Genomic DNA, 17,827 nt, shown 5'->3' with positions numbered 1-17,827 from the left:
AGACATTTCTACATAAACCCAAGTGTTCAAATTATACCAATTAAACAAGTGTAAAATACTAATAAGGTTAAAATATTGACAAGTGCTCAATCCTAATTACACTTCAACGTAGCAGCGAGACTTACCAAAACTACGTCGTATTGGTCATTTTTGGGTATTTTATAGCAAAAAATAACCAAAAATAAAGTCTCAAAACACACCCGAAAACAGACTCCAATATTCCATTTTTTGTCAAACGCTCTGTTTCTTACCACAACACACCTAAAAATGACCAAAACAACTTAGTTTTGGCAATTCCCAGTGTCATGTGGATGCCACATATCGTCTGACTCAACATAGTTAAACTCTGATTTAATACTATTCAAAATTAGGTTGAAATTAACAACAATTTATATAGTTTAGGTAGCAAATTTGATTTTTAATATAATTCATGTTGTTATTTACAACATATTGAAGTTCATCTATAAAAAAGCATTTGGTAAATAGTTGGAATTGATTTTGATCATTTTTCTCCTCTAACTATCAAGTATGAACTTAACACATTTAACATATGAGTTTAAATGTTTTTACTAAATTATTATATTTTCTGACTGAGAAAAAAGAATCAAAAGAAACAAGTTGAAAGGTTTCTTTCTTCTTTAATCCAAAAGAAAAAAAAGACAGAAGCAAAGACACACGTGAACGTGAATGTGTCCCTTCCTCACTTCTTTGAAGAATATGAGGTTGGGATTAATCTCAATTCATCAGCGAATCTGATTCCGTCACTTTGTTCTTTCCCCTTTCTTCTCCTTCTTCAATCCTCTTCTCTCTCTCTCTCTCTCCCCCTCAATATCCATATTTGGTTCATTTTTTTCTCATTGCTAGTTGCAGCAGCTTCACAAGGTACAGCTCACTAATTTTAATCATTTGATCAAGACATGTAAATTTTTGCTGCTTTAACTCTTACCATTTCTGGGTTTTTTTTTTTTTTGGGTGTGTTTGGTCCTACTGAATCACGCCAATAATATTTTGCTGCTTTTAGAAAATTTCCAACATATTTTTTATGTTACATGTCTTTGTCAGTAGAGAGAGATGAAGCAACAACAACAACTCTGGGCTTTGTTCTTCTTGTCTTTAGTTTTCGGAAAAGGGTATTCTGGGAAACCAAAAGTTGTGAAAATCGGTTCTATATTCAGTTTCAATTCAGTGATTGGCAAAGTTGCTAAGATTGCGATAGATGAAGCAGTCAAAGATGTGAACTCAAACCCAAACATTCTCACCGGTACAAAGTTTTCAGTTTCGATGCAAAACTCTAATTGCAGCGGTTTTATGGGCATGGTTGAAGGTACACTTTTAGTAATGTTTTTGGATGTTATCAACTTTGAGTTGTTTTTTACTTGAGAGTTTATTTTGTTATTGTTGTAGCGTTGAGGTTTATGGAGAAGGATATAGTTGGGATAATAGGACCACAATGTTCTGTTGTTGCTCATATGATATCTCACATGGCTAATGAACTCCGTGTGCCTCTTCTCTCGTTTGCTGTAACGGATCCCGTAATGTCGCCGCTACAGTTTCCTTATTTCATCAGGACGACTCAGAGCGATCTATACCAGATGGACGCTATTGCTTCCATCGTTGATTACTACGGTTGGAAAGAAGTGATTGCTGTGTTTGTTGATGATGATTTCGGTAGGAACGGTGTGGCTGCGCTTAACGATAAGCTTGCGAGTAGGAGACTTAGAATCACTTACAAGGCTGGTTTGCATCCGGATACGGCTGTGAACAAGAACGAGATCATGAACATGCTTATCAAGATCATGTTGCTTCAGCCGAGGATCATTGTGATTCATGTTTACTCCGAGTTGGGTTTCGCGGTTTTTAAAGAGGCCAAGTATCTTGGAATGATGGGAAATGGTTACGTTTGGATTGCTACGGATTGGCTCTCTACTAATCTTGATTCTTCCTCGCCGCTTCCTTCTGAACGGCTGGAAACTATTCAAGGTGTTCTTGTTATGCGTCCGCACACGCCTGATTCTAGTTTAAAACGTGAGTTTTTCAAGAGGTGGCGTAAGATTTCTGATGCTCCTTTGGCTCTTAACACGTATGCTCTCTATGCTTATGATTCGGTTATGATATTAGCGAGTGCTTTGGATAAGTTCTTCAAAGACGGTGGGAATATATCGTTTTCTAATCACTCAATGCTTAATACCTTGGGAAAAAGTGGAAACCTCAACCTCGAGGCGATGACTGTCTTTGATAGTGGAGAAACACTGCTTAAGGATATTCTCGGAACTCATATTGTTGGTTTAACAGGACAGCTTCAGTTCGCTCCAGACAGGTCCCGGACCCGCCCAGCTTACGATATTATCAATGTGGCGGGAACCGGTGTTCGTCAGATAGGTTACTGGTCGAATCATTCTGGTTTATCAACCGTATCACCAGAGTCACTCTACACAAAGGGTCGACCAAATATGTCTTATGTTACAACAAGTCCGAAACTAAGGAATGTGATATGGCCAGGAGAAACATTTACAAAACCTCGCGGATGGGTGTTCTCTAACAATGGGAAAGAGCTAAAGATCGGAGTGCCTCGTCGCGTCAGTTACAAGGAGTTTGTGTCACAGATTCGTGGAACGGAGAATATGTTCAAAGGGTTCTGCATTGATGTCTTCACAGCTGCTGTGAATCTCTTACCGTATGCAGTCCCTGTCAAGTTTATTCCTTATGGAAACGGGAAGGAGAACCCGAGCTACACGCATATGGTTGAGATGATTACATCTGGTGTGAGTGCCTATTTTATTATACGTTCTTTCTAATGAAAGTTATTTTAAATGTCATGTGTTTCTTTTTTCTTCTTCTTCCCGTTTCTCCTTACTTTTAAAATGGAAATTACTTACAGAATTTTGATGGGGTAGTGGGTGATGTTGCCATTGTAACAAACCGGACAAAGATTGTGGATTTTACACAACCGTATGCAGCATCTGGACTAGTTGTTGTTGCTCCCTTTAAGAAACTGAATTCAGGAGCTTGGGCCTTTCTCCGACCTTTCAATCGGCTTATGTGGGCAGTCACGGGTTGCTGCTTTCTCTTTGTTGGCATTGTTGTTTGGATCTTGGAGCATAGGACTAACGATGAATTCAGAGGCCCGCCGAAGAGACAATGCGTCACAATTCTTTGGTCAGTTTGCTAGGAGTAGCATAGATAGAACAAAGTCCCACTTTTCTTAACTTCATGTTTTCTTCTGCTGATCCATTTATCGTTTGCTTGATATCTGCAGGTTTAGCTTCTCGACCATGTTTTTTGCGCATAGTACGTGGGAAAAATGAAAAGAAAACTTACTGGTCACTAGAGTGATTGCTGTATTTTGACTGACACAAGTCTTTTGCCTTGGTTTTGGCAGGAGAGAACACAATTAGTACACTTGGGCGGTTGGTTCTGATCATATGGCTATTTGTTGTACTAATAATAAACTCGAGCTACACGGCTAGTCTCACATCGATTCTGACAGTTCAGCAGCTCTCCTCACCCATCAAGGGAATTGAAAGCCTTAGAGAAAGGGATGATCCGATCGGGTATCAGGTGGGTTCATTTGCAGAGTATTATTTGCGGAATGAACTCAACATATCAGAGTCACGGCTTCTCGCACTTGGAACACCTGAAGCCTATGCCAAGGCTTTAAAAGATGGACCAAGCAAAGGAGGCGTTGCCGCTATTGTTGATGAACGTCCCTATGTCGAACTCTTCCTCTCCAGCAACTGCGCCTATAGGATCGTTGGTCAGGAGTTCACCAAAAGCGGCTGGGGATTTGTAAGTATAAAATATTCTTACTACTGTATTTGGTTTCTTATATATGCTCATTTCGTAAGTATGAATGGTTTTGCATAGGCATTTCCTAGAGACTCTCCACTCGCAATAGATCTATCAACAGCGATCTTGGAGCTGGCAGAGAACGGAGATTTGCAGAGGATACACGACAAATGGCTAATGAAGAACGCATGCACTCTAGAGAACGCAGAGCTCGAATCAGACAGGCTTCATCTTAAAAGCTTCTGGGGACTGTTTCTCATATGTGGAGTTGCGTGTCTCCTCGCTCTCCTCCTCTACTTTGTTCAGATCATCCGTCAGCTCTATAAAAAGCCAAGCGATGATGCCATTGCGAGAGATCAGCAGCAAAACCATGACTCTTCCTCCATGCGCTCCACTCGTCTACAGAGATTCTTGTCCCTCATGGATGAGAAAGAAGACGTTTCCAAGTCCGGAAACAAGAAGAGAAAGATTGATGGATCAGTGAACGATACTTCAGGGTCGACACGATCACGAGGCTTCGACAGAGAAAGAAGCTTCAATTCGGTAAACCCTTTAGATTGAAAATGTAGTTACAGAGACGTATACAATATTTTTTTACTGATTTATAATTTCAAACTGTAATGATCTTAATCTTAGGCAAAAAGTGTTAACATAAAACACGGACAATATAGAAACACTGCAGCTACATGAAATAAAAATTAAATTTTTCGTGTCATTTATTATAGTGTATAGTACTTTTACACCTCACAAACTCTTAACAACCGCACAGTAGCTTTAGCCTATAGGACTAACGATTCTGAAACGTTGAACGAAACCATACGGGCGGCATTAAATTATCTGGGACCATAAGGTTGGTGTCTCTTTCAGAGTTGAGAGAAGGCCACGACATTCTAAATCCTCATCCAATCCCTTCACCAAATAATAAATTTTTTTCCATTTTGGACAGACCGAAACAATGAAACCTATCAATAACTATAACCACACAAACCCCAATTAAACCCTCATCTTCCTTATCCTTCTCCTGGGGAACAAAAAAATAAAATAGCTTCTTCTTCTTCATGGCAGGAGAATATTCCGGTAGCAGGAGTTCCAACACGCAGCTACTCGCTGAACTCGAAGCCTTAAGTGAAAACCTCTACCAGAAACCTCAGGTTTCAGTCGGTAACCGGAGAACCAACTCTCTCGCTCTACCGCGCAGTTCTGTTCCATCGCTTGTTACCTCTGCCGATGAAGTGACTACAGCACGAATTGAGGATCTGACAGTATCGAAGCGCCGGGCTCGGCGTTTGTCGTTGTCTCCATGGCGGTCGAGACCAAAGCTTGAGGTAGAAGAGGAAGAGAATGTGACTCACAACAACAGAAGTGTCAAGAAACCAGAGGAGTCGTCATCTGGATTTAGTGCCAAGGAAGAGAAGAAAGGGATATGGAATTGGAAGCCGATTCGAGGGCTGGTTCGGATCGGAATGCAAAAACTGAGCTGTTTGTTGTCAGTGGAGGTTGTCGCGGCGCAGAATCTTCCAGCGTCGATGAATGGTCTACGCCTTGGGGTTTGCGTGAGGAAAAAGGAAACAAAAGACAGTGCCGTTCAGACGATGCCGTGTAGGGTTTCTCAGGGTTCTGCGGATTTTGAAGAGACGTTGTTCATCAAGTGCCATGTGTACTACTCGCCAGCGAACGGGAAAGGTGCTCCGGCCAAGTTCGAGGCTCGTCCGTTTTTGATTTATCTCTTCGCCGTGGACGCCAAGGAACTTGAGTTTGGAAGGCACGTTGTGGATTTGAGCGAGTTGATTCAGGAGTCAGTGGAGAAGATGAGTTACGAAGGAGCTAGGGTTAGGCAATGGGATATGAGTTGGGGGCTTTCAGGGAAGGCTAAAGGGGGTGAATTGGTTCTTAAATTAGGGTTTCAGATCATGGAGAAAGACGGCGGAGCTGGGATTTACGGTAAACAAGGTGAATTTGGGATAAAACCGAGTAGTAAAGCTAAGAATTTCTCTGGTTCCTTCGCGCGAAAGCAATCGAAGACATCGTTTAGTGTTCCGAGCCCGAAGATGACAAGCCGGAGCCAGGCCTGGACACCACCGAGTGGCGTGGATCCAGGATCGGATGTTCAAGGAATGGAACATTTGAATCTGGATGAGCCCGAGGAGAAACCCGAGGAGAAACCGGTTCAGAAAACAGAGGAACCAGAACAGAGAGCTGAAGATGAGCAGGAGGAACCTGATTTTGAAGTTGTGGACAAGGGAGTCGAGTTTGATGACGACATAGAAACTGAGAAATCTTATGGAACCATTGGTGAAAGATCCGTTGAGATGAAGGAACAACATGCTAATGTCGATGATCCTCGGCACATAATGAGACTTACCGAGCTTGATTCGATTGCGAAACAGATCAAAGCGCTTGAATCGATGATGAAAGATGAGAGTGATGGCGGAGACGGTGAAACAGAGTCACAAAGGCTAGATGAAGAGGAACAAACGGTGACAAAGGAGTTTCTTCAGTTGCTTGAGGATGAAGAAACCGAGAAGCTCAAATTTTACCAGCACAAAATGGACATCTCCGAACTGCGGTTTGGCGAATCCGTAGACGATGAATCTGAGAATTATCTCTCAGATCTCGGGAAAGGTATTGGTTGTGTTGTTCAAACAAGAGACGGTGGTTACTTAGTTTCTATGAACCCTTTCGACACGGTCGTAATGAAGAAAGACACGCCTAAGCTCGTTATGCAAATCTCGAAACAGATTGTGGTAAGGGCCTGAATTAATAATATTTCCATAACAAAAGATTCCTAGAATCTGAAATCTTTATTACAGGTACTACTAGAAGCCGGATCAGCGACTGGATTCGAACTATTTCATAGAATGGCGGGTTTGGGTGAGGAACTAGAGTCGAAGATATGTTCGCTTATGGCGATAGATGAGCTAATAGGGAAAACAGGGGAGCAAGTTGCTTTCGAAGGAATAGCATCAGCGATTATACAGGGAAGGAACAAAGAGCGAGCGAACACTAGCGCAGCACGGACTGTTGCAGCTGTCAAAACGATGGCTAATGCGATGAGCAGCGGAAGAAGGGAAAGAATAATGACCGGAATCTGGAACGTGGAGGAGAATCAAATGACGTCGGCAGAGGAGGTTTTAGCCGCCTCTTTACAGAAACTAGAGGAAATGGTGATTGAAGGACTAAAGATTCAAGCTGACATGGTGGAGGATGATGCTCCTTTTGAAGTTTCTGCTGCCAAAGGTCAGAAGAATCCACTCGAATCGACCATTCCGCTTGACGAGTGGCAAAAGGAGAAGCGAAAGCAGAAAACGCTAACGGTTTTGGCGACAGTACAGCTCCGCGACCCGACAAGGAGATATGAGGCGGTGGGAGGGACAGTGGTGGTAGCGGTGCAAGCGGAAGAGGATGAAGAGAAAGGGTTAAAGGTAGGAAGTTTGCACATTGGGGGAGTGAAGACAGATGCAACTGAGAAGCGGAGGCTCACGGCGGCGCAGTGGCTTGTGGAACACGGAATGGGGAAGAAAGGGAAGAAGAAGAGTAATGTAAAGAAGAAGGAGAAGGAAGCAGAGGAGGCAATGTTGTGGAGCTTGTCATCTAGAGTTATGGCAGATATGTGGCTCAAATCTATAAGGAACCCTGATGTGAAATTGCATAGCTGATCTTGGAGATATTCATATTATACAATAAGATGCGTTTGTTTATTCTATGTTTTTTATATTATTCAAGAGTTTCAACTTACCGTCCACAAACAATAGTAAATTGTGTTTTACCAAAAAATTTTGATTTCAAAAAGCTATAAAGAGTACAAATGCATAATTGTTCTACCTTACTAAAAACTATTTGTACAAAACTATCAAAATGGACATGGTAAACATGTAGAACATTAAACCATAAGGAACTTATATTATACAAATAATTACATAGCTAAAGCCTATGTTTCCATTAAAAAATGTGTATAGAATATTAAGTAACCAAACTATAGACCGTTAAATTTGGTCAAGTAAGAGGAGATCCATAGGTCCAATTATTTCTCACTTTTCATTCTTTTTCCTCGCCTTCTTATGCCATTGTTCTAATGCTCTTGAAGTTTGTTCATCAAACACTGATCGCTTCATTGTGGATCCCATCTATAAATGAATTATGCATGAAGACAACTATTCTATGGAGAATATAAAATTTGAAAGAAAACAAAGGTAGAATTGTTGCATACTTGAGTGACGAGAGCATAAAGGGGGAATGTGATATAACTGCATAGGAATTGCACTCCCACCCTAAATCCAATACCATTAGTTCAATTTTCACAAACTCAAAAACTTGAAAATAATTGTTGATGAAATATTACACACCCCAGACACACACGAATGGTTATAAGGCCAAAATGGTGATGAAAACATGATCTTAGCCCAAACTCATACTGCAACAAGAATCAAAAACTCATTATTAGAAAACTTTATAGAAATAAATAAATAGAAACATAAAGCAAAACTAGATGAACAGACTCTGAAAAGTTTACCCACATCCAAAAAAAGTACGTAATCTCAAAAGCATTCTGAAAAGTTTCAAAAAAAAAAAAAACCAGTATTCATACTAAAACATCACATATATCAATAACATCAGTCATTTATATTACCTGAAACAGAACGAAGTGGATCATATGAAGGACTAAAGCAGGTTGTCCAAACCAAAAATGTTGGTCGGAGACATTGACAACTGGCATCCCTTGAATAAATGCATGTCTCTCTTGAATCTCCAATGCCATGTACGATATAATGGCTTGAAACTTTGTTCCTATGGCTAGTGTTAACTTCAAACCAACCACAATTAGCTCAAGTATAAAAAATTGTTTGGTCTTCTTATATAGTAGATAAACTAATCACTTACTAGAGGAGGAACCATGGTGATTACGGCAGTAACATACCATCCTGTTAAGTATAAGAAAAAAGCAATTACAGTATTAGCTTCTATATATGTTGGAGGTGAAAGAGAAGATATTACGTATGATAAAGGAAATTAGACTAACCGTGAACACCAAAGAGTAAAAAAAGCATTACAAAGGCCCATAGCTCAGGTCTGTCATTTTGAATGGTAGATTTTAAATTAGAAAAAGTAAGACAAATGATGACCGAAAAGGCGAAATTGTAAAAAAAAAAAGAAAGATACATTATTCCCACAACCACCTTGAAGTCGTCTTCCAACGATCTTTTGATGTACTTTTGAAAATCAAACTTCATACCAGGTGCCAAATGAACCTAAATACAGAGGTTTTTAGAACAGCAACTGAATTGTTATGGAGAAGTAATGTCGTATGTCATATCAATGCACTCTGCACTCACACTTATGAGTCCATGTCGCATTGTCAAGTAATCAGACTTTCTCACAGATCTAAGTATCTGATGGAAGAAGCACATCTGAAAAAATAATAAGTATTAGAATAGAGAGATAATAACCGACTGATCAAGAATAACAACACTTAATTTCAAGAAAATCGTACAACGTAGAAAAAGAATTTATTGCTAGCCCAAGAATTGACATGTTCTCGGACAAATGATGTCTCATGTGTAAGTCTAAATCTTGATGGGTCTGTATAACAAGTCAAAAAACAAGTAAGGATAGTAAAAATTTTCGATTGGCTTTCGTTTTGTGTGGATGGATATATCATCTAAAAAAAAAAGTTTAATCTACCATTCATCATTTCTTGTTCATGAATGATTTCTTGCTCCCATACTTTCCAACCACGAATCTGTGTTTACGAAAAACGAATTATTTCAATTAAAATTAAGGATCATCACGAGAATGACACATGCATTGTTGCAACCTTAGACATATACCTTTGCTCTTCCAAGCATCATGGTTATAGCACTATATATCACATGAAATACGGCCAAGAAGAATATGAATATATGCACTTGATGTAGTGCGTTTAGCGATCTAAGTGCGACATAATCCTGTAACAATAAAAATCAAATTTCTAATAAAAAGTACATATAATTTTATGCTGAAATTGTAATCATTAATATTACTTTCTTGCAATTCACTGGAGGAGCGTCGGCCGAAGAACGACGTTGAATGGAGAGGATACGCATTGCGTGTTCAGTATTCTTGAGCTTTTTATCATTATCATCATCATCACTAGGTCCATCAGACGGACCACAAAACGACATGGCATGGCCGTATCTTGATGGAACACATATGCTCGCAATGTAGTTTTGGCCAAATGTTAGAAGCAGAGATATAAATCCCAAAACCATAAGCTCTACAATACGTGACATAATATTGAGTTAAATAGGAACCAAATCAAATCGATTTTCCTATGATTTCAAAAGTTAAATTTCTAGATGATTACCACTTTTTATCTTTTCAAGAGCTTCAAACAAAGCTTTCTTTTTCTTTTTTACGAAAACCTACAAGCATGGAATTTAGTGTAACCAAAAAAACGCAATAAAGACAAAAAAAAAAAAACATATATATATACATAAAGTTGTGTATGAAATGACCTCGCCCACTTTGTGAATTATGAGTTCCAAAATAATGGAGATCAAGATGATCACACCACAAACTGTAGAAACGGCCCAAGTCGGGGTCTGATCTAGCTGTCTTGGACCTTCGCCTCCTCCACCGCCACCACCTCCAGCCATTTTTTAAAACCGTGATGATTAATCTTATCTTTCTTGTGTGTTAGTATGATTTTATTATCATAAATTCAATATCAATAGAGAAGAGACAATCAGTGCCGGTCTGATAATTACGAGTGCCCTATGCAAAACTAAAAAACATGAGCTTTTATATATTACCAAAAAAATATAACCAATTGTATATAAGACTTTATGTTTAATGTTTTGGAATTTTATTAACTTAACCAAAACCAAAACATTAGATTTGATGAAAGAGTTTATCTTATAGTTTAACAAAGCAATCATTTAACCTCAAAAGGGGGAAAAAAATTAAAATCAAAATCAAAACTAACAATTAACCTCAAAGTCTATGTTTTTTCACTTAATTGAAGCCTACATAGTTGTAAAAACCTTTAGATATATATAAAAGTTTTATAAAAAACTTACAAAAAAATGCCCCTAAATTTTTTGATGTCCTAATCAATTGTTTGAGTTGATTGTCCTATGGGCCCGGTCTGGAGACAATGAAAACGAAGTCAAAGAGATAGAGAGAATGAAAAGGAAGAGGATGATGTTGCCATTGACGTGCATGCGAAAATAGTAGAAAAAGTGTAGACAAATCCGGTGAATTATTTGTTTTATTTAATATATTTTGAGTTTTATGAATTTATTTCGTGCTTTTTGTTTTCTTTCCTATTTTACAGGTTTCCACATTGTTTAAGTGGGAATGTATGTATGGAGAGGAACGAGTGCGGAGGAATATTTAATGGACGAAATTTAGAGAGAAAAACAAGAAATCGACGTTGTTAGCTAACTGAAATAGACATCATTTCAGTTAGCTAAAGAAATAGACAGACATCATTAAACAATTGGACTCGAGACTTATAGTATTTAATAGATTATCATTCTGAGAGTTTGATCGTTTATGTTGTAAATCCACAAATTTTTCGTAATTTTAACATCATTCTCTTTTCATATTTGTCAAACGTATTGTTACGTATTATTATTATTATTATTGTTACTAGGACTTAAAAGGAATATATCTTATATAGAGTATTTTCAGTCCAAAATATCAAAGGAAGAGTTATTTTCGTCCAAATTCAAAGCAGCATATATTTAAGGGTCTGAATAGTAACAACGGTCAAAGCAGAGCGGACGCAGCGGACAAAACAACATCAAAACCGACACAACGACCAAAGCGGATGAAGTGGATCCAAAAAGCGGTTTTATGAGATGAATGGTAAAAGGCGGACAAATTAGACTATGACATGAATGAATATATATTATTTATCTTGATTAATGCTATTTTTTTTTATAGTAAACAAGCTGAACAAATAATAAAAATGTTGAGAGGATTTTTTTGTGTGTATTTTTTCAGTTTGTAGTGAATTTTTGTAGCAAAAGATGAGAGTGGATGATGTAAGTTTAGTTTCTCCCGATTATAAAGACAAAATATGAGAAAAAATTAAATTCAAAAGAATTTTTTTTTGATTGGTTGTCAAAAAACAGACCGCTTTTCTGTGGACTGGACCAGTCCTCTTGTGTGGGGACTGCTTTTCTGTAGCTCAACTAGAGCACTTTCTAGAGTTGCGAACCCTGTGGACCAGCTAGGGCTTCAATGTATGAGCCAAATCAGAGGAAGAGGAGCTCAAGTACCCGAGAACAACCATTTTCAAGGTACTCGACCGGGTCACTCGAGCACCCACTCGACCGAGCACCTCCAATATACTCGGCCGAGTTCCAGCCCAGATCAACCTATGGCTTCCCACCTCCAGCTGCTTATCCAGGTTACCCTCCCATCCCACCCCAGTACTTCATGGATCCAGTACTCTCCCAGCAGTTCTACCAGCAGCAAGGTCAGAATTTTGACACTCGTGGTCCAGCTCGACCCCCCCACTCGAGCACGTACTCGACCGAGTCCCGGTCGATTCCCATCGTCGAGCTACCCCAATCTCCACCTCCAAGTCACCAGCAAGACCCCAACTACTCCTATGACAGCATGCAGATGGATGTGGACAACTACTTCCACAATCCCTAAGGTACCACTATCACCTTCAATTGTAAATATCATAGCATTTGACATTGTGTTTTGTGATTGTTTTTCATCTTGAATCCTCAATCAAATTTCTTTCACACAGGGACTGTGTGATTTAAGTTTGGGGGAGAGTTTGAGATAGCATTTGACATTGTGTTTTGTGATTCTTATTTCAAATTTTTAGCATCATCATGTTAATACTTGCATAGCATCTAAGGCATAGAAAAACCCTATAAATTTGAAATTTTTTGAAAATTCTTTATAAAAAAAAAAAGAGTGTTCATGTAGTTTGCACTGCACATTAGGATCTTGTTTAGCATGTTTCATGTAGGATTGTATAGTATTTGCATTAGGGATCTATGATGAGTATTCCCTTGTTAGCTTGTTTATTCACTAGACTAGGATCAATGCCCAAATTAATAGTACTTTGATGCTAGTTGAGTGGTTAGAAGCATAAGATTGAACCAAGCCTTGAATTCCTACATTGCATTTGGTCTAAATTGAAGCATGTTGAGATTTGAAACCATTTTCTATTTATAAGAACCTAATATTGACTTTCAATTATCAATGTGTGCATTGTTTTAAACTCATAGATACCATATACATATTTGGATCATCTTCTTCCTTTTTACCACTGTTGTTGATCCAAATAGCTGATTTCACTTTTAAATCAGTTTCTCCTACCCTTAACCAACCCTTCTTTCAAGCCATGTTTATTCTTGAGTGTGTGAGGCCTTTTTGGGATTGAGCTTCGTAGAAAGTGTTAGGTTTGAGCTGACAAGAGTAAAGCCTTGTGTAGTTCTAGTTTGCAATTTTCAAACTAGATAGGACTAGGTGGTTTAATTGTTGGGTTAGGGACTTGGTTGTTTTGAAAAAAGAAAAGAAAAGAAAAGAAAAAAAAAAGGAAAGAAAAGGTTAGAGTCTTTAGGAGGGAAATGTGTTTAAGAGAATTTAAGCTCTAGTGAAAGAATGGGAAGTATAAAGATTGTTGAAGATGGTTCTAACTAAAGAAAAGAAAGAAAGAAAAGAAGAGTCTAGCAAAAAGCTTTTATGTCTTAAAGATTAAGAAGAAAAGGGAACCATATCAATTAGAAAGAAGTCCCCATTCCACTAGAAAGATCAAATAAGAAACCTCTCCTAAGACTTTAAAATCAAAAGAGAAAAGGGTGAAAAAGAAGAGAAGAAGTTAAAGGGTAGCACTAGGATCAATTGGGTTTAGATTGATAGGATAAACACTTTGGGTGCCTTTGGGTAGACAAGGTTTTGTTCTTGTATGTGTCTAAGTGTTCTTACCTTTAGTATTCTTCTAAAGCTCAATCCATTTTTTTATGAGAGAACCTTGAAATTGATAAACCCCACTCTAAAGAGAGACCATCATTGTCTCTAAACCTTTTACTGCCAAGCCAAATGAGTTTAAGCATTGCATATAATTGATTCATGTTCTTGATTAATGAATGTTAAAGGGAATGGTTGATTTGAATGCATGTGGACATCTAAGGCTCAAATCAGTAAAGGTTGTGATATGCTTGTCTAAAATCTTGAAGTATAGCTCATTCAACTTGCATCATAGTACTAGTAACTTGGACATTGATTCTAGATAGTCTATTTGCAAGCTTTAGGAGCTGAGATCCCACTTTCAAACCTCACCTACCTTCTTTTGTCTTGATTATTTGCTTGAGGGCAAGCAAAGACTAAGTTTGGGGGTGTTGATGTTCATATATTTTACCTTGTTTTCCCTTAGTTTATTCACAACTTTTGCATCTTTTGCTATCCATTTAGGCCATTATTGTGTAGCTTTAGGACTAATCATGCATTAGAGTATAGTTGCATTGCATTTGCATCTTTCATGCATAAACAGGTGATTTTGGAGCTTAAGGAGCATGAAAGCAATGCTGAGGAGAAGTGAAGCAATCCTGAGGAGAAAACAAGAGTGTTAAGGCTGAAGAATCAAGGTCCGGAGTCCAACTCGACCGCACACTCGACCAGGCACTCGACCGTGTGCTGAGAAGGACTCGACCGAGTGGAGAATGCACGAGAGAAGCCAGCTCGACCAGCCACTCGACTGAGCACTGGTCGAGTTGACCGAGCCGTTGACTGCTTTGACTTTTTGTATTTTTAGGGCTTCCACCTCATCTCCTATATAAGGCCCTTGTACCTGCAGCCACCAAGGAGTCCAGCTTTTTAGAGAGTCTAAAACCTAGTTTTTACCTTTTTTAGATTTTATTCCTTTTGCACTTTCTTTTATTTTAGATTTTGTACTTGTTTAAGAAAGAAAGACTAGATTCTTGTATTTTGTTTGTTTCATAACTTTCAAAATATTAAGATTTCGAGTTTTATTTCTTCATCAACATTGTAGATCTCTGTTTCATCTTTCTAATGATGTAAGTTTCAATATTTTCTGGGTTTTTGACTTATTTCACCATGTGTTCTTGTGAGTAGTTTGTTTAGGACCTTGAGGATGGGTTAGGCTGGGTTGATCTTGTGGTTTATTTGATTTGGTCAAGCTTGATTGTTGTAGATCTCTTCTAGGCTAGATGTTCTTAATGCTGATCCTATATCTGAGAAGGTAGGGTTTGATTTCAAGCATCTTAGCATCACACCAATGTTTAAGGAGCATAGATAAGGCTAGATCTAGAGCTCACCATTAGGCTTGCTAAGAGATTAGAAGTCTTGTTTGGTTTGAGATGTATTGCTTAATGCCTGCTTGTGTAGATTCTTTACTTTGTGAGAACAAGTCTAGAAATGCATAGGTTTGATTGTTTCTTGCTATGAGAGTGGATTAAACATGTCTTAGAATAGTATGTTTAGAGATCAGCTCAAAGTTTGCTTGAGATTTGTTGACCAAGTTAGATAACCACAATGATTAGTTCAGCCCATGAATCCCTCCTCAAGGCCTTCTTTGTTTATTAATATCTTAGTCTAAATATCATTGCTTGCTTGTTATTTGATTAGTTTTTGCATTGCTCTGTTTTTCTTGTGTTGCTCTGTTTTCACGTTTAGGCTAGCTCGACCCTGTACTCGACCTACACTCGGTCGAGTGCTGCTCGAGTTCGTCCCCAGAACTTGTGTTTATGATTTGTGATTGTCTTGTTTCATTCCTGTTTCATTTCCATTGCATTCACTTAGTTTTCTGTTCATTACTTGTCTTGCATTAGTTCATCAGCATAATGTCTATTTCTGTTCTAGTTTCATTATAGCTTTAATTTGTCTGTTCTGTTTCCATTTAGTATCTTGTTCTAGTTGTTTTTACTTTCTGCATTTCATATCTCATTATAGGATTGTTAGTGACAAACAATCTTTACAATTGGCTTGACTTAGACTCATATGCACATCTTGATTGTTCACAAGCACTCAGATTGGATTGACACCTCTTATACTACAATTGCATAAGGGGAATTGAAACACCCTGACATCTATTCATTCCATACATCATCATTCCATACATCATTCACCCAACCACAAAAAGAGTCAGTTTCAAGGCCCTTGTACCTGCAGCCACCAAAGAGCCCAGCTTTTTAGAGAGTCTAAAACCTAGTTTTTACCTTTTTTAGATTTATTCCTTTTGCACTTTCTTTTATTTTTAGATTTTGTACTTGTTTAAGAAAGAAAGACTAGATTCTTGTATTTTGTTGGTTTCATAACTTTCAAGATATTAAGATTTCCAGTTTTATTTCTTCATCAATATTGTAGATCTCTGTTTCATCCTTCTAATGATGCAAGTTTCAATATTTTCTGGGTTTTTGACTTATTTCACCATGTGTTCTTGTGAGTAGTTTGCTTAGGACCTTGAGGATGGGTTAGGCTGGATTGATCTTGTGGTTTATTTGATTTGGTCAAGCTTAATTTTTGTAGATCTCTTCTAGGCTAGATGTTCTTAATGCTGATCCTATATCTGAGAAGGTAGGGTTTGATTTCAAGCATCTTAGCATCACATCAATGTCTAAGTTGTTAGATAAGGCTAATGCTAGAGATTATCATGAAGCATGCTAAGAGATTAGATGTTTAAAGTGATTTTTGACATTGATGATCTGGGTTTTAATGCCTGCTTTGATATGTAATAGCTAGTGAGAACTAGGTCTAAGAAGTATCTTGGCTTGATTGTTATTGTCATGAGAATGGATTAACATGTATTAGAAGATCATTGTCTAGAGATAGCTCATTGTTGATTGAGGTTTGTTGACCAATTTAGATAGCCATAGCTTGAGTCCATCCCATGAATCCATCCTTAGGATTTTGTTTGTTTATTGATTTCCCTGTTTAAGTATTGTTAATTGCTTGTTGTTTGCTCTGTTTTCATTATTTGCTCTGTTTCTGTTCATTCGCTTGTCAACTCGACCCCCCACTCGACCATGCACTCAACCGAGTGCTAGGTCGAGCTCCATTTTACTTTCTTGCTTATGCATTGTTCTGTTCCTGTTTTCTTCTGCTTATTAGTTAATTCTACTTAGTCTTGTTTATTGCACTTGTTATATAGTTTAATTCAGCATCAATATTGTCTTAAGTTGCCTTAGTTCATTGCATTTCATTATTTTCAATAGGTTGTTAGAAAGAAATCAACTTGATATTTGGCTTAACTTGAATGCATTGATCACATCTTGACTGCTTACATATCACACTCTTTATGGATTGACATCCTTTATGCTACAACATCATAAGGGTATTGAAACACCTTGCATTACATTCTGATCATTCATACTTATGTTTGTTTGTTTGATTGCATCATTCATTCATTCATAAGTAGATACTTGAAAAAAGTTCTTGTTTCAATTGGCGCCGTTGCCATTAGGGTGTTTATATGTTCCAGTCGAGATTTCATTGTTTCAAGATTAAGCTATGTTACTTTTGATTCTATTACTCACCTCTCTCTTGTTCTGGTGTTGTGTTTTCATTCTCAGGTACCACTCGACTAGGCACTCGGCCGAGTACCTCCATGCAAACGGTCGAGTGCTTGTTCGAGCACCTGGTCGAGCACTTGTTCAGAGTCTCAAAAAAACAGAAGAAGAGGTGGAAATGGAACTACAACAGGATCAGATTGAACCTCCAAGGAGAAGGAAGATTGGTGATAGTGATGCTCCCACTACTCATAATCAGAGATATGGGATAGTGCCTCCGCCTGTCCACAACACAACCTTCACAATCAAGACTAGTTTGATCTCAATGGTTCAGAGCAACAGATTTTATGGACTGCCTAGTGAAGACCCCCTTGCACATCTTGATGAGTTTGATAGGCTCTGTAGCCTTACCAATATCAATGGAGTTAGTGAGGATGCCTTGAAGCTGAGGTTGTTTTCTTTTTCTCTAGGAGATAAAGCACATCAGTGGGAGAAGACTCTACATTCTGGAAAAATCACCTCTTGGGTTGATTGTAAGAAAGTCTTCCTTGCAAAATACTTCACTA

The 17,827-nt window shown here is 38.2% G+C and overlaps 3 protein-coding genes across 4 annotated transcripts; 2 read left to right on the top strand and 1 right to left on the bottom strand.

Moving 5' to 3' along the window:
• Positions 1-494: 494 nt before the first annotated feature.
• Positions 495-4,501, top strand: LOC104777635 (glutamate receptor 3.3). 2 transcript variants are annotated; one of them, XM_010501919.3, is made up of 7 exons: positions 495-882; positions 1,063-1,324; positions 1,405-2,762; positions 2,879-3,156; positions 3,257-3,288; positions 3,380-3,786; positions 3,865-4,501. In XM_010501919.3, exons 2-7 carry the CDS (start codon positions 1,072-1,074, stop codon positions 4,345-4,347), a joined length of 2,811 nt encoding a protein of 936 aa, XP_010500221.1. In that variant the 5' UTR covers positions 495-882; positions 1,063-1,071; the 3' UTR covers positions 4,348-4,501. The 2 variants fall into 2 exon arrangements, with proteins under 2 accessions (XP_010500221.1, XP_010500222.1); XM_010501920.3 differs by having other exon boundaries at positions 593-882; positions 1,066-1,324.
• A 124-nt stretch (positions 4,502-4,625) lies between these two features.
• LOC104777633 (protein PLASTID MOVEMENT IMPAIRED 1) lies at positions 4,626-7,575 on the top strand. The gene is made up of 2 exons (XM_087506498.1): positions 4,626-6,530; positions 6,597-7,575. The coding sequence occupies exons 1-2, from the start codon at positions 4,845-4,847 to the stop codon at positions 7,440-7,442; spliced, it is 2,532 nt and encodes an 843-aa protein (XP_087362624.1). The 5' UTR covers positions 4,626-4,844; the 3' UTR covers positions 7,443-7,575.
• A 69-nt stretch (positions 7,576-7,644) lies between these two features.
• LOC104777634 (MLO-like protein 9) lies at positions 7,645-10,418 on the bottom strand. The gene is made up of 15 exons (XM_010501917.2): positions 10,278-10,418; positions 10,127-10,184; positions 9,804-10,036; positions 9,612-9,728; positions 9,466-9,523; positions 9,275-9,363; positions 9,117-9,191; positions 8,944-9,032; positions 8,804-8,853; positions 8,665-8,705; positions 8,414-8,587; positions 8,297-8,332; positions 8,130-8,197; positions 7,994-8,054; positions 7,645-7,910 (listed from the first exon to the last, which is right to left on the bottom strand). Exons 1-15 carry the CDS (start codon positions 10,416-10,418, stop codon positions 7,815-7,817), a joined length of 1,386 nt encoding a protein of 461 aa, XP_010500219.1. The 3' UTR covers positions 7,645-7,814.
• Between the last annotated feature and the right edge of the window lie 7,409 nt (positions 10,419-17,827).

Source organism: Camelina sativa, chromosome 3 (genome assembly GCF_030686135.1).
Source record: "Camelina sativa cultivar CO46 ecotype springtype chromosome 3, ASM3068613v1".
Classification (NCBI taxonomy): domain Eukaryota; kingdom Viridiplantae; phylum Streptophyta; class Magnoliopsida; order Brassicales; family Brassicaceae; genus Camelina; species Camelina sativa.
The sequence above is the reverse complement of the archived record's forward strand: the minus strand, read 5'-3'. Positions and strand labels throughout refer to the sequence as shown.

Bases quoted from the DNA above. Each gene is read 5' to 3' on its own strand.
- LOC104777635 (XM_010501919.3), top strand. From the start codon at position 1,072: ATGAAGCAACAACAACAACTCTGGGCTTTGTTCTTCTTGTCTTTAGTT. The intron at 3,157-3,256 runs GTCAGTTTGCTA...TGATATCTGCAG, and splicing joins CAATGCGTCACAATTCTTTG to GTTTAGCTTCTCGACCATGT. The intron at 3,787-3,864 runs GTAAGTATAAAA...GGTTTTGCATAG, and splicing joins CCAAAAGCGGCTGGGGATTT to GCATTTCCTAGAGACTCTCC.
- LOC104777633 (XM_087506498.1), top strand. From the start codon at position 4,845: ATGGCAGGAGAATATTCCGGTAGCAGGAGTTCCAACACGCAGCTACTC. The intron at 6,531-6,596 runs GTAAGGGCCTGA...TCTTTATTACAG, and splicing joins AAATCTCGAAACAGATTGTG to GTACTACTAGAAGCCGGATC.
- LOC104777634 (XM_010501917.2), bottom strand. From the start codon at position 10,418: ATGGCTGGAGGTGGTGGCGGTGGAGGAGGCGAAGGTCCAAGACAGCTA. The intron at 10,037-10,126 runs GTAATCATCTAG...CACGTATTGTAG, and splicing joins TCTTGAAAAGATAAAAAGTG to AGCTTATGGTTTTGGGATTT. The intron at 8,588-8,664 runs GTAAGTGATTAG...GTTGGTTTGAAG, and splicing joins TCACCATGGTTCCTCCTCTA to TTAACACTAGCCATAGGAAC.